Source organism: Denticeps clupeoides, chromosome 2 (genome assembly GCF_900700375.1).
Source record: "Denticeps clupeoides chromosome 2, fDenClu1.1, whole genome shotgun sequence".
Lineage (NCBI taxonomy): Eukaryota > Metazoa > Chordata > Actinopteri > Clupeiformes > Denticipitidae > Denticeps > Denticeps clupeoides.
The window spans coordinates 17,934,454-17,950,215 of NC_041708.1; the positions used below are offsets into that span (position 1 = coordinate 17,934,454).

At 42.1% G+C, this 15,762-nt stretch overlaps 2 protein-coding genes across 3 annotated transcripts in view; one reads left to right on the forward strand and one right to left on the reverse strand.

Annotated features, from left to right (window-relative positions):
* Nucleotides 1-1,187, forward strand: part of sik2b (salt-inducible kinase 2b) — a 28,106-nt gene extending 26,919 nt beyond the window's left edge. For both annotated transcript variants that reach the window (XM_028965519.1, XM_028965520.1), the window contains exon 15: nt 198-1,187. In XM_028965519.1, coding sequence (XP_028821352.1) covers nt 198-768 — 571 coding nt within the window. In that variant the 3' untranslated portion in view covers nt 769-1,187. The remainder of the gene's footprint in view (nt 1-197) is intronic.
* Nucleotides 1,188-3,218: 2,031 nt separating this feature from the next.
* On the reverse strand, nt 3,219-13,947 carry ppp2r1bb (protein phosphatase 2, regulatory subunit A, beta b). Its single transcript, XM_028970361.1, has 15 exons — nt 13,827-13,947; nt 13,150-13,240; nt 12,619-12,719; nt 11,576-11,808; nt 10,416-10,563; nt 9,539-9,694; nt 9,251-9,365; nt 9,107-9,177; nt 8,045-8,179; nt 7,634-7,807; nt 7,444-7,504; nt 4,925-5,079; nt 4,681-4,823; nt 4,068-4,159; nt 3,219-3,977 (listed from the first exon to the last, which is right to left on the reverse strand). The coding sequence occupies exons 1-15, from the start codon at nt 13,902-13,904 to the stop codon at nt 3,961-3,963; spliced, it is 1,770 nt and encodes a 589-aa protein (XP_028826194.1). The 5' UTR covers nt 13,905-13,947; the 3' UTR covers nt 3,219-3,960.
* Nucleotides 13,948-15,762: the final 1,815 nt, after the last annotated feature.

The window sequence follows — 15,762 nt, forward strand, 5'->3', positions numbered from 1 at the left end:
AGACTTTGTCAAGGCTCTTTCATTAAGCCGGATTTACTTGCACAGGAAAGGCACTTATAGTGCATTACAACGTCATTGCGAGAAAACAAGTGTTCAAGATGCCTCACCATCCTCCTTATGTTTAAATGAATGATGATATGCATGTTAGAATATTTTATCATTGTGTCTGTTAAAGTGCCACCTCTGACTTCTTCCAGGCTGCAGCAGAAACGCCTCTACCTGCACAAACAGTCCCAACTGCAGGCCTATTTTAACCAGATGCAGATTGTGGAAGGTTCATACGGCCCATGTGGTGCCCTAGGGGCCCAGGAACATCATCTGGCCCCACCCCCAGGGACAATATTACCAGCTGCAGCCCACCAGCATCCACAGCCACCTCTGGCAGGTTCGCCCCAGGTCTCACCCTCATTCGGCCAGCCCCTTAGCCCCATCCCGGGCCCAGAGGCTATGACCTTTGACCCATACCTGGGCCACTACCACAACCTTCAGCCATTCACCCACCATGCCCAACATGGTCATGATCCTCTTGCCAGCCTCAGCTACCCACCCTGGGAGGGACAGATTCCCCTGGGGGAGCCGTTGTACCAAGAGCAGTTTGATTTCTCCCTGGACCCCGGGCAACCTCCACCACCACCACCTCCAGTCCCAGCAGAGGCTCCTGTGGCAGGGTACGAGGGCCTAGCCCTGTCTGAGCTGCAAGCCCCATTTGTGGACAGTGAGATGATGGAGACAGTGGACTCTCAGCATGGTTTTGTCATGGTAAATTAAGCAAGATTGAGATTTCCACATCTCACAGTATTACCAAACTCAGAGGAGGGCGTGTTCAGGGGCAGGGTTGGAAGGCTAAGGGGAACTGAGATTCTTTTTATCCTGTATCGGTAACACTACTCTCTCATGAAGAACCTCGGTATCATCTTTACCTTTTCAAAAAACCAAAATCCTCCCTGCTGCCTCCCGCCTAAAAAAAGTCCTCCACTCCTCGAACATGAACCGAAGTGGTGAAGTGTGTGGGTATCCTGCTACAGAAAGTGTACTGGCCTTGAGTTTGAGTCTGTGGAAATAAGAAGAGCACAAAGCTGAACTTTTTATAAAAGACTTCACTGACTGGACAGTAACCCCTGTGAGGTGTTATTAGATGTACTAAATAATTGAGCACAGTGTAGTGTTGTTATATAAAAAAAATGTGTGGGGGGGTGGGGTAGGGGTAATAATGAAGCAATATATTTATCTGAGATTGAAGGACCCTGATGAGTTTGTAATGGAAGGTGTTGTGTGACTGCGCTGCAGCGCTCAGTTAAGGGTCATCAGAGGGACATGTCTCCTGCTGTAGGCTTAGGAAGGAATGTTCTTGCAAACCTGGAATTGCTGTAAAACATTTTCTTGACACTGGATTGGCCACATGTCTCCTTGCAGCACTTGCTTAACCTACTTGAAACTCTAAGAAGGTCACTGAGTGTGTTTGTGGGAGGGGACACCTGAGGCTTTTGCAGGAGACATGATTTTTACTGGAGCACTTTTTCCCCCAAGGAAGTAAAATGTGGAAGAGGAGGCCAGGAGACACAACAAATTCTTACCTTTCCAATATTGGACACATCCAGGACCTTTTGGGTTCTAGTTTTAAACTACAAAAATTATGTTAGACTTTTTTTTTTTTTTGAAAGTGGAATCAAGACACAACAATGTTTTCAATGTGATAGTGTTCGGTGTGCCTTTTCTGTCATTTTTACTGAGATCTGAGCTCTATTTTATTATTTTTTCTTTTGTTGTTCTAGTATTCTCACAGAATATAACGTGAGTAGACCCAGGTTTTACAAAGGTACAAAAACCAAAGCTCCATTAGAAGTATCCTAGTGCAACCCCACCATGTGGCGGTCGGAACTTCTTGGTTAGCTTTTTGACACTTTCAATTTCTTTTCTTTTTTTGTTGTTGTTTTTGATGTTAGTCACTATATGCCATTGAAAAGTATTATAGCAATATTTCTTCTTGAGTAATAGTCATGACGAAAATGAGAATAGTGAAAGTATCACATTCAATCACACTTCCTGCTGGCATACACCATTCATGAGAAGATCCAGCCCTACATTTACCTTCATTGATGTTGACCACACATAAGCTAACTTGCTGTTGAGATTAAAATGGTTTATTGATCAACTCTGAGAATCCGCCTGGTCTATTACCTTAAACCAATGCATTAAACATAACTTAAAACACACTATATAACTGATGTCAAGATCAAGTAATGGTTATATATTATTACAATTGTCTATGCATTTATGAAGCCAGCCACAATTGGGCAGTAGTGCAGGCGAATGAATGTAATTACTGTGAAGGTGCCACTGAGGTACCATCCACACACTGCTCTCCAGGCGCCATGACTGCCCACTGCTCGGGCTAAATGTAGAGAACACATTTTGATGCATCGTAACGACACTCTATTATCACCGTATTTAACAACGGCCCACTACTCTCCTTCATGATAGTAAATGCATAAGAAGGAGCCAAAATCCCATTATCTAGTCTTACAGAATGCAAACTGAAAAACACTTCAATGTATTCCTTTCACATGAATTCCAAACAGGATTGTTAGAGGAAAAAGTATACAAGGACCACCCTTCTCTGTAACCTTATTACAACTTGTCATGTTGCTTATTTTAATGCTTGAGCTGAAGAGTTTGAGGATGGCTTGTTTTCTGCATTACACCACTTCTGTTTCAGCAACTTGGCCTATTGGCTGAGCTACAGCCTTCCTTGTGTTTGGGTTGTGTGTGAGCGTGTCACCATCCGCCACACCACATGTCATTGCGCAATACTGAAACAAAAAATTTAGTCAGGCCACTCATGGATTGAGGCAGATACAGACACTAGGGCCCAGATCAAGTTCCTGTACTTTGAACATGAACACTTCTAATGAGGGAACGGACCTGTTCAGGTAAAAGTGGATATTAGGAGCCATTCTGCCTACTCAGTAAAGAAAGGTAAACGGCACAAACACTGAGGAGATGGTGTGTGTCCCCTGCACAATTCTAGTCAAACATTCACAAAATCACACAGAATGTGTGTGTGTGTGTACAAAAGGTCCAGTTTTTGTAAGTCTTTTCAGATGTCAAAATGCATTCCAGTCAAAACTAGCAAATTTGTCCTCAATAGCAGAACAGAGACATTAGGCTAGACAATGACGGTAATTCGGGATGGAAAAAAAAAATAACCACATGGCTGCTCAAAGATCGAACACAATCCTTTATTATCATATGTCAAGGGCTGACAATAGAGCACAGATCATATCATTAAAATGTGTGATACAGAGGGGGGCATGGAGAAAAAAAAAAAAAAACTTGTGTCTACAGTTTATTGGCACAAAAAGATAGGAAACGCATGCACCAGTCCTCTAGTATCAAACTAAAATGATTTGTACAAAAAGAAAAAGAGGAGTGGTGGTCCCTTACTAAACATGTGAAACATTTTTTCCCTGGAGATGAAGCAGAAAGCAAAATAAAATAAAACCACTTAGTAAAGAAAAGGAGGTGCACTGGAACAAAGGATACGAAGCACAAACACAAGCATCATCATTAGCCAGGCACCTGAACTACATTATTAACACTCCTATACTCATAGAAACCACTGTTATAAGCACTAGCCTCCCAAAAACGAGCATGCAGAACAGCAGAACCTGTAAAAATGGGACTGACAGCATGGATGTCGGTGAAGTGCTTATAATATGGTGAATTCAGACTGGATTAGGGCCTTTCAAACAATAACAGAATACCAGAAAGGACTGTGTGCACTACAGAAAGCTGAAGTTCATCGGAGGAAATTGATGCCGAACAGGAGCTGGCATTGGGAAGTAAAAAGGGAGTTGTGGATACAGACGCAGAGCCTAGGGAGGTTAATAAATAGAATACAGATCTCACTGTGTGCATGTGTGCGTGATGCATGTGTGTGGATGGGAGCAAATTCACTGTTCAGGCCAGGGCAAGGACTGCAAACAAGGCAGAAAGAAAAATAGTTATTTTAATATATATAATGGCTGACAGTGTATGATTTAAAAACAAGACCACAAGACACTAACCACTTATAGCCTCCTGGGCAAAGTATTTGACGTCCATATCCTGGTCTGCAGCCAGCTTCTCCAGCACCGGCTTCACCTCAGTCTGCAAAGCACTGATGGGGGGGAAAAAGCAAAGCATTTACGAAACCCAGACTAAACTAAGATAAAAATCTTAGCTATGTCCCATGGCACCTATGGTCCCATGACTCGAGATTGTTTCTTACAAAAATTTCATAAAATGAGGTAGTGAACCTTTTGCTCCTCTGAACATCAGCGGGACAGCATACGGACTATTAGAAGGTGAATTTAAAGACTCTCCAAGGAAACCGGCTTCTTTCAATGCTCAATTTTGGAGCAAATAGAAGGTCAGTTTAATGAGATCTGTATAAAGGTTTGGGACATGTGACAAGGCACATAAAAAAAAAGTATTACAATTAAGGTAATGGATGTGAATGTGTACCTGGTGTGGTTTATGTAGATCAAATGGTATAGTGGCAGTTTTTCATGCCACCAGTTAGTGGAGAAAAATTAAAATAAAAATAAAAACAATTTAAGCTGTGCTCAGGCGTATTGGTACAGGCGGTGCTGGTAATGTAGGTGCAGATCTGAACACGCCAGGCTATAACACACGTACTTATTGTCAAGCACAGGGCCGATCTTCTGCAGGCATTTGGCCACGTTGAAGCGCACGTTGGCCACCTGATCGTTGGACATCTTCAGCACCACTGGTAGCATGTGTTTGGTGGTGATCTCCTGTCCACATGCCTCAGACAGAGCCTGGAGACACATGTACACATACTTCACCAAACATCCTTCACACTATAAAAGCAGCATTTTCAGCAGAGCTCAAGTCCCCTCCAACCACGTAATGGACTCACATTAATGCAGAAGAGGGTGGTCATCCGGTGCAGGTAATTGGGGTCATTGGCCATGCCCAGGACTTTGGGTACGATGGTGTTCTGTGCCCACTCTGCCCCAAACTTCTCCACCAGTTTCATCAGGTTGCAGGTGGCTGCCTCCCGAATGGCATACACTGCAAAGGAAAAACAGACATTTGAGAAACAGTAAAAGCATAGAGACAGTTTTTCTTCTAGTCCAGAACAAACTAAATACAGCCTTGCATGGCTTTTAACAAGGCACGTCCAATTGCAATGTGGCAATCTGGGAAGGACAGTACAAAGAGCACCTTGCAGTTAGGATGAGTGCAAAGTATGCATTGGTCCAATATAAAGCTCTGTATAGTTCAATGTGTAGCATTTATAAAAAGAACTATAAGCCTGTTTTGAACAGAGAGAAATTCTAGGCAGTGGTGTGGTAAAGTGGGTTGAGTCTGTGGAAGAGTCTGAAGATACCTCAAATATCAAAAACATTATATGTTGCTTCCCCCCCCCCCCCCCCCCAATCTTGCCTGTCTACTTAAACCTGTCAAATGTATAATAGATTAGAGGTAGTAGCCTAGTGGGTAACACACTCACCTATGAACCAGAAGACCCAGATTCAAACCTTACTTATTACCACGGTCCCTGAGCACTGAAATGTTGTAAATGCACACAAGATAATAGGGACACAGTATGTGCACACATAGGTACATTTGTAAACTGGGCACACACACACAGTTTGATTGCAAAATATCATTGCGATTCTGTGAAACCTCAGGGGGACAGCCACATGCCAGTGAAGCAACCAATCTGCCCTATGCTCAGGTCAAGCGAGAGAAGAAAAGAAAAAAAAGAAAAAAAAAAAAAAGAAAAAGAGGGGTGGGTCTAGAAATTCTCCAGCCACTGAAGTTCATAGAACATAGAGAATGCTGCCTGGGTAACACACTCGCCTATGAACCAGGAGACCCAGGTTCAAATCCCACTTACTATCATTGTATCCCTGAGCACTTAACCCTGAGTTGACCCAGGAGGACTGTCCCTGTAACTACTGATTGTAAGTCGCTCTGAATTAGGCCATCTGATAAATGTTGTAAATGTAAAATGTGCTCAATTGGATTCAAGTCACGGGGGATTGTCTTGCATTGGGAGGAACCCATGGTGAACAACACCAGCATATGGTCTCACAAGGCATCTTGGTACCTAATGGCAGTCAGGCTACCTCTGGCGAACACATGGAGGGCTGTGCAGCCCCTCGAAAAAACGGAGGTCATGCTGGAGTATGTTGCAGGCAGCAAAACGTTCTCCACAGTATCTCCAGACGGTCAAGTCCGTCACATGTGTTCAGTATGAACCTGCTCATCTGTGAACAGCACAGGACACCAGAGTTGAATTTGTCAATCTTGGTGCTCTCTTGCAAATGTAAAACGTGCTGCACGGTGTTGGGCTGTAAGCTGTAAGCCCAACACCCGCCTGTGGACATCAAGTCCGCATACCACCTTCATGTAGTATGTTTCAGACCTGGAGGTCGTGTGATTGAGTTAGAGTTCCCTTTTTTTCTTTTTTTTTGAGCAGTGTATATCCACTCTGTACACTAAAAAGTATACAGACATTCACATATATAGTTATGTATATACAGATATTTTTTAGGCTAGACCAACTTTGTATATAACAGTCAGTATATTCTCTATGCTATTATTTTTTGCTGATCTTATCTTGTAATGTCCACTTTCTGCCTTGACCAGATGATTCTATATTAGAAATTCACAATCTTACTAGTTTTAATGATATTTAATGACAAACCTAATTTTGATAAACTGAAAATGTAATTTAACAATCTTTGGAAATCCTGACATAGCAGTGGTAGAATTGCCCATGTGAGGAAATGACCTCACCAAGTGATCTAATGTAAGGGGGGTGGGAGGGAACCGAGTACTGATCCCTGAGGGTCTGAGAGAAGCAGACATGGATCCTTTCCAAGTCATTTGGAAAGAACACTCAAGGTAAGAAGAAAACTCAAAGTCTCTTGAGGTATAAACATAAGAGTTGTGGTTAACTGTATCCTGGCTGATCTAGGACACACAGGACAACGCTCCATACAGCAGTCATTAAGTAAGCATTTATGGAGACTGTGGGGCAAAATAAATACCTAGGTGCACTAACAACAGAACAATATTACACCTCTACCATGTCTCAATGGTCTTAGACACGCCCTACAGTTGACACAAACTTAAACTCTTTCTGCACCAAAGAAAATATAAATAAATGTAATTTATTACGGATCCCAAATATCTTCATAATACATACAACTGTCATACAGTCAAACACAAAGTAAACTTAATACAAAAATGTCTGATATGACTGCTTTCTCACTCCCTTACTTTTCTTAACCGCTTAGTCCCAAGTGTGCAGCTGCCAAAGCTGATCTCCAAACAATGGGTCCAAGTCACACACACACACAGACACACACACAGACAGAGAGAGAGGGGAAGAACACACACACAAAAAAAAGAAAAGTTTACCATGATCAACAAGCCAGGCCATGCAGAGAGAGTTCAGTTTCTCATCAAAGAACTCCACACCCTATGAGAACGGTAGAAGAGAAGGCGAAATGATTATCTGAATGTTTTGACTAATTACACTTGAATGTGGGGAAGAGGAAAAAAAATTCTGTAAGGCACTATGTACATGGCATTTATACCCAGCACTCACCAGCTGCCCTGCCAGTAGTGGCATGTACTCAATGATGGCCAGTCGCACCCTCCATTTGGCATCCTCTGCCAGCTCCACAATGGCAGGCAGCAGTGACTGAGACAGCTGACGGATGCCGATGACCTCGTTCACACAGTCCAGATTGGATATTATGTTCAGACGAACCTCAGGGCACTGTTGGGCAAATGGAGACAGACATTACTCTAAAGCAAAAGGCGTGTCCCATTTTATTTAAATGAGAAAACTTGCATTACAGGGTTGGACACTGCGGTCATGTCTCTGCCAATGCTAAGTATCAATCTCCTGACCCCACTTCTTCTGAGGTAAAGGCCTGTTCAAAAGCCCTTTATGAGGACAGCAGGGCTTTGCTAAAGGCCAAGGAAGCAGGTTACACTTCTTTATAAAATTCACCTCATCCTTCAGTTGAGCCAGGAAGAGAGGCAGCAGGTGCTCAATAGTGTTGTCTTTTCCCAGGATTGTGGACAGACCCATGATGACAGAGGCCAGAGCAGACTTCACATGCTGGTTAGTGTCAGACACAAGTTCCTGTCAAGAGACACAAACAGACATGAAACACCAAAACCCATCCTGCTCACAACTAATACCCTGAATAATCAAATCAGTAATATTGAGCAAACATCATTGTGTGAGCTTTATCACTGGCGACAATGGGATATAAATTTGTGCTCATATGCTTGGGTACTAAATTCATACTTACAAAACTACTGAATGATAAGTGGTTCCATTTATTATGCCTGAAAGCTAAACACCCTGTACTGCACAAAGACAATGCGGTTGCCCAACAGTGACCCCTGCTGCCCACGGACCTTTACAGAACCTTTTCCGCTTCAGTGATTATCACACAAACCAAATAAATTCACTTATTCAAGACATAGCCAACTACATTATCTGTTAATTTTAATGACCAAAGGTCTAGTTCTGCACCCAAAATATATTAAAATGTATATACTTATACTGATGTTAAATGTGAAGTGAAGACTGGACAGGAACTACTTAGACAATAGCTTGTTATACAGTTAAATGTACAAGTCATATGCTTGTACAATACACTGCCCATCAATTTTCTTATAAACTTTGGTAAATAAATAATTCTAACATTTCTGAAATAAAATCACTATTATACAAAGACTTAACTGCTGTTAAAGGCACTTATTGCTGGGTTAGCTTGCAAATGACAGGTCTGGGGCAAACACATGATATGTTAATATTTGGTATACAGTATGATTAAAAAGCTATATACTTTTTTTCCTCAATCTTGTGACCAAAGAAGTCTGCAATAAAACTGATTTTCAGAAACAGCGTGTGTTGCTATGAATTACACTGATCTAGCTCAAAAAATAGCAAAATTAAACACATGGCACAAAAAAACCCAAAGCACAAGAACATTGACAATAATTGCTGAAATCAATGTGTGAAGAAACCATTTTGTGGATGTTCTATAAACGCTTGTACCTTGACACACGGAAGAATGTGAGTCATTATAATGGTCTCTCTGCCATCCTCCGGCAAATTTTCACAGAATTCTGTGGAAAGAAAAACTATGAAGAGGCTTAAAAACATAACACATTAAAGGTTTAGAGCATTTATTCCACTAACCTTTGACCTTGTTGGCAGCAGCAGCTCGGACTTCAGCTTCACAGTCTTTCAGCAGGTTTTGGAATGCAGGAACCAGGTCATTTTTGGTGATCTCAGGGCCAACCGCCTTTTGTAACTTTTGTAAAATAAATAAATAAATAAATAAATTTTATAAAATTATTTTTAAAAATAATAATAATAAAAAATAAAAAAAAAAGAGGGTTGAACATTACCCTGTTTGCCAGAAACCACATAAAACATATTTACACTGGCTGGAGTTTCAGCCAGCACAAGTTAAGCAACACCAACCTCTGAGAACTTATCAGCCACCATGTAGCGCACTCGCCAGGATTTGTCCTCCGCTGCTTGTCGCAGGGTTGGCATTACAAGTGTCTCTAGGTCCTCTTGAGGCAGCAAGGTAGCGATGCTGACACAAGCCTCAACTGCCAGCAAACGGACAGAGTCCTGTGGAGCAAGGTTCAGTGAAAAACTAGCATTTGCAACTATTTAAAAAATGGGCTTAATGAGTAGAAACAAACATTAACCCCACACTGAATTAAATATAATAAAATCTACATCTACATTACACAATGTTTAGACATTAACAGAAATGAGTTTTAGTTCATATACATACAAATTCAATAGACAAATACAAAACTTCAGAAACATCTACACATAGAAAACAAGCACTTATAATATTAATCACATGAAATCTTTCTGAATCACAGAATGAGCTACTTGAGAGTACTGTTTGCTCTGAAGTTCTGATATTTTTGCAGACATTGTACACACATTTATATGCAAAAGGCTGTTTTAGCACCTATGACACAATGTTGTAGATACAAATACTTTTTAACCCCCAAAATGGGAAAAGCAGTAGGCATAGTTGACGCCACTACAATGCGCAGGTCACAATAATAATCAGTTTTGACCTCTGAGTCTGAGTAGTAGTACAAATGTTTTTGGTTACTTTTAGGATTCATTCCCCTTTTTTGTGAAGAGGTAACAAAAACAATGTGTTAACAGACAATAAATTGACTGGCCAATGACACCAGTTAATAGCATCTTACAGGCTGACCAAAATAATTATTAGAATCATAAAAAAGCAAGCAAGCAGACAAACGCCCATGTTTGAAATTAAAAATCCCCAGTCATAAACCCAAATTGCATGCCTAAACGACAGTACCTGCTCATCAGATGCCAGGGCAGTAAAGAGAGGGATGATGTCGCTTTTGACATAGTCCAGCTCAAGGACTTTGGCGAATTCCCCCAACTTGGATGCAGCAGCACGGCGGACCATAGGAGTGTCATCTGAGCAGAGGGTTCGGAAATGCCTGCCAAGAAAGGCCAAGTTCCATCAGCCTCCCAAGCAAATTATGCAATTTATCCATGAGAAAAAATTACCTGGTCATCATTTTTATTTATACACCTAGACAGTTTTAAATGACATTATGAAACGCACTCGCATGCATGTTAACGAGTTGGATAAAACATTGCCTGTCTTGAATCATCAAATGGCTTAATTTTTTATATAAGCTGAACACATGGCTATATTCAACAGTGTCAATGTGCATTTTCAGATGCACAACATGAAGAGACCATGACCACATCTCTCATCTCATCACATTCATTAGATTTCAGGATATTTGTGACAGGGATCCCAGGGGCAGCACAGAATAAAATCTGAAAGGTTACCAAAATTATATTTGTTAAATATTAAATATATAAACTAACACCCAAAAAGATAATCATGTACAATTCTGTATTCTATAAAGATTATATAAAACCAGTGGGGCAGTGGTGGCCTAGCAGTTAAGGAACAGGCCTCGTAACCAGAAGGTTGCCGGTTCAAATCCTGATCTGTCAAGGTGCCACTGAGCAAAGCAAAGTCCCCACACACTGCTGGGTAATGGGTTAAAAGCAGAGGACATATTTCATTGTCACACTGTGTTGTGCTGTATAGGCTGTATGCCAGACTAAAACAGAAATTAGGACAGACGGCCAAAAAAACAAATAAATAAATCAGTGAGCTTCTTCCCCAACAGGTTAAAGCATAATTCAAGATGGCAATGCCAGGATTCATTAGCCTTAAATTTGAAAAAAATGGTTGAGGAACCATGAAAATTTTCAACAATTGATAAGCCCAGACACTACTGAGAATCAGAAGCAATCTCTTCACAAGATCTTGGTGGAAATAGAGAACGGCTGCTTGAAGACAGGATAAGGAGGGGGGAATAGAAAGGGGGAAGGGGAGAGAGAGAGAGAGAGAGAGAGAGAGAAAAAAAACCACCACAAAATGCAAACATAATTCGACAGCACAAGGACTAAATTGTTAGTAGAACTCACTGGCGTATCTCTGCCTTGACTGTGCTGGAGACTCTGGGGTAGCAGACACTGAAAAGACCACAAGCAGATGTACGCGAAGTGAACCAGTCCCCACTGGCAAGCCTCTTCACAAGGGGCTCAAAGTGCACCTCAAGATCTACAGGTGAGTGTTCTTGGGAGATCTTCCTCAGGGACTCCACAGCCTTGTCCCTCACCACCGTTTCCTCCACCGTGGCCAGGCTCTCCAGTGGTGGCTAGATAGACAAGGGAGTTAGTGCAGGTGTACAGGCACGGTTACGTGCTAAAATGACCAACAGGTTGCATTATGGGTGGACTAATATAATGATACTTGCAGCATCATAGTTTACACACTGTGGGTGGAGTAAAATATAAAAACTGCTTAAAAAAAAAAAAAAAAAAACGTAACAGCATGAAACTCATTTTGAAAGTTGTACTTTAAATAGGACAACTATATTGAATCAATAATTGGTGTGTACTGCAGGATAAAAAGCATGTGATTTTACTATGACTCATACTGAGACACACTAGTTACAAGAGCTCATTACCACAAGGGATATATTTAATAACAAATGGTATTACATAAAATAAAGTGAGGGTAGTGATTAAGGGTGTTTGAAAATATTGATACAGCAATAGATCACAATATTTTACATGGTGATATTGTATTACTACAGGGACATCAAATATTGGGATTTTTGTATACAAAAATGTCCTGTTAGCGCAATCCTCTACAAGCACCACGCCAGCCTTAGATAACTGACTGGGCACTTAAATATATTCTTTTCAAACTTACCCATTTTATCTTAACTTTTTACTTTTACTTTAACTCTTAACAATAAAGTTAAAATTGAGTTCTAATTTTTGTTGTTTTGGCTGAATTATTTATGTTATATGATCCACCCAGAACATCTTGCATATCAGGTCTGTTTTTACATTTTCAACTAACTGTAGAATATCGCAATATGTACTGCATCACAATACATTGTGAAAATCGTATTGTGAGAGCCTTGCCAATATCCCCATTAGTGATTTTAAAGACTTACCAAGAGACAGTGCACATATTCAGGGCCACCCACCAGCATGGTGAAGTTACCAAGCTGCTCAGCCAAAGCAAGCAGGACCTCATCTTCATCATAGATGGTATCTGCAAGAAACAACAGTGACCTTAATATTTAAAAACAGTACATAGCGAAACTTTGGCACCTCCATTGCAGATACATTCACTGTAGATATGAAATTCTCTCACACCCCTATCCATAATGTCTAAATCCACATCTGGGCTGTGGGAGTCAGAACCCATACCAGGACCACGGGCATAGGGCAAGGACTCACCCAGGGTAGGGTGCAAGACCACCGCAGGTCTTATTAACTTCCATCTTTGTTAACATGGACATGATTGACGTTATGGAATCAACCAAGAACGTACAATCGCTATGTTTTCAAAAAAGGCCTCATTATTGGACCTTGGGCCATGCAGCCAGAACAAATTTCTCTCTCCAACGCCACTTGTGGTGTGAACGTTCTTATGGAGCATAAAGCACACTGTTCATCTCTCGAGCCATTAAGGGCCTTACCGGTGAGGAAGGGGAGGAGTTCAGTGCGAGTTCGCTCAACTCCTAACGCCAGGGCAATAGTGGACAGCTTCTTGATGCTGTTCAGCCGCAACTGTACAAATAGAAAAAACACGTAAATATTCAACAGCAAAAACACATCCACGTTTGAAAAAGCGAACCACAGCGACGTAAACTCCGAAGGTCCGAGTCGGGATTTCATACACGCCAGCCTGAAGGTGCGAGGCCACGTCTCAAATTAAACTATGGAAGGAAAGAATATACGTGGCGCGGATATCAAAAATGCGCACACCCGTTCTAAATGCCCAGTCACACACATCCCGCGCTACAAATTAAACCTGAGACAGACTGCCATTTCAAACCAGGACAGGCAGCAGCGCCCAGACAACCCAGACCTGACGGCTTTAGCCGCCTAGCTAACCAAACGGCACACCACTGCTGTTCGACAAACGTCACACATGGGAAACAGCAGCTTAAAGAATTTGGTCTAATCTTAACTGGTGAATAACCGCGGGATGCAAAACATATTTTTTCACAATCGGAAGGAACAGAAAAGCAGTAACTCCGGCCATGCTAACGGTTGCGCCGCTCGGGGCAAAATGAATGAAAGAGGCAAGGGCAAAACTGTACAACTTTCTAACTTGGCCAATACAAATCGATGCTATCGGAGGTACGTTTACCTGGACGTCTTCATTGCGAAGCTCGTCAATTAAAACGGCTATGGGGTAAAGGGAATCGTCTCCGTCCGCTCCGGCCATTTTAGGTTCGGCTGAATCTTCTGCGGGGTTTCCGAGCGCTAGCGAGCAGGGGCAACAGCAGCACAAAGGCGCCGCCCATTCTAAAGTAGCGCCACTGTCTTTTTCATCCGGGTCATCGCCACCCATAGTTGTGGTTTTGTGGTTAAATAACTCATGTAGATTGAACCAGTGAATGTGGTGTGTGAAAGACAAATTATGGTTTTGGTTTTAAATTCTACAATTCATAATACACATAAGCAAGTGTTAGGCTAGATGGACTGACCTGAAGAATGGAATACTAGTTCCATTGTCTTACTACTTAGTAAAAGCATGGGGCTTGTGGCGGTATTGCTATGACACTGGTTGAGTGCAGTACTGGTTGTTTGTGCAAGATGGACCTGGTTGAGTACAGTACTGGTTGTTTGTGCAAGATGGACCATCTGCAGGAGGGTGGTAGTAACCTAGTGGGTAACACACTCGCCTATGAACCAGAAGACCCGGGTTCAAATCCCACTTACTACCATTGTGTCCCTGAGCAAGACACTTAACCCTAAGTTGCTCCAGGGGGGGACTGTCCCTGTAACTGATTGTAAGTCGCTCTGGATAAGGGCGTCTGATAAATGCTGTAAATGTAAATGTAAAAATGCAGCTGAACTCCTTCAAGGCCAAGGACATGGATGTGAATTTCCAGAGATCCAGGCCTCATCTCCAGCCATGGGTTGATGGAGATGGTCAAAAACTACAAATGCATGGGCCTGCAGCTGGATGGAAAATTGGACTGATCTGCAAACCAGTACATTTTGTACAGGAAGGGGCGGAGCTGACTATTTTACAACATTTATATTATATTATTGCTACAGATTTTAGTTAGGGTGACCAGATGTCCTAAGGGGCAGTGTGGCCTAGCGGTTAAGGAAGCGGCCCCGTAATCAGAAGGTTGCCAGTTCGAATCCCGATCCGCCAAGGTGCCACTGAGGTGCCACTAAAAAAAGCACCATCCCCACACTTGTCATGGCTGCCCACTGCTCACTCAGGGTGATGGGTTAAATGTAGGAGACAATTTTCATTGTGTGCATCGTGTGCTGTGTATCACATGTGACAATCACTTCACTTTATTATTTTTTTCCAGGTCACGTCCTCTTTTTGAGACCTTGACATAGTGTCCAGCCGGGTCACACCTTATACTGCACTACATCTGTTACTGTCTTCCTTTGAGATACTAATATTAATGGGATGAGATACTGATGAGTTAAACTTGCTAGAGTATAGAAACATAATTAAAGATGATCTTTTTTTCACACTACAGTAGAGAATGAGCCCATGCTTTCCCGTAGTTGTATACGACTCTTCTTTGGAAGACTTGATATCTATCAGCTATAACTGCTCTTCATTCCTCTAACCAGCAGAATAACAGAAGTAATTTTTTTTATGTTCAGGGAAAGGTAACCTAAAACTAAATGAAATGGTCCAAATTGAACTACACAGACATGAAAGAAATGTAAATGTTATCCAGACATCTCTCTCATCTGTGGCCAGGCTGTTTAGTGAAATGGGAGAGTACGCCTCGTGAAGGGTGTCACGCTGGGAGGCTGCGGGAGCAGCCAGCTGTTAATAATCTGCTAGCTTCAGGCCAGAGCGCCTGACGTCAGACATTCCTCAGTCACAACAGGGTTCATCTGACACTCACAGCTTCCCCCTCCTCCTTACAGACCTAAATAGATGCTGTTGCTTCGTTCTTGTGCAGCGCGGACTGAGCTTCGTTTTGCAGGATGGGTGTTGTTGCATGTGCACTGCAGGTCGGTGTTTGGGTACCGCCAGGCTCCCTTCTGTGACTGGGTAGAACAGTTCAGTCTGGAAGCTGACCCGGACAGCTGCAAGA

Bases quoted from the DNA above. Each gene is read 5' to 3' on its own strand.
- ppp2r1bb (XM_028970361.1), bottom strand. From the start codon at position 13,904: ATGGCCGGAGCGGACGGAGACGATTCCCTTTACCCCATAGCCGTTTTA. The intron at 7,505-7,633 runs GTGAGTGCTGGG...CCGTTCTCATAG, and splicing joins CACTACTGGCAGGGCAGCTG to GGTGTGGAGTTCTTTGATGA. The intron at 5,080-7,443 runs GTAAACTTTTCT...TTTCCTTTGCAG, and splicing joins GGCCTGGCTTGTTGATCATG to TGTATGCCATTCGGGAGGCA.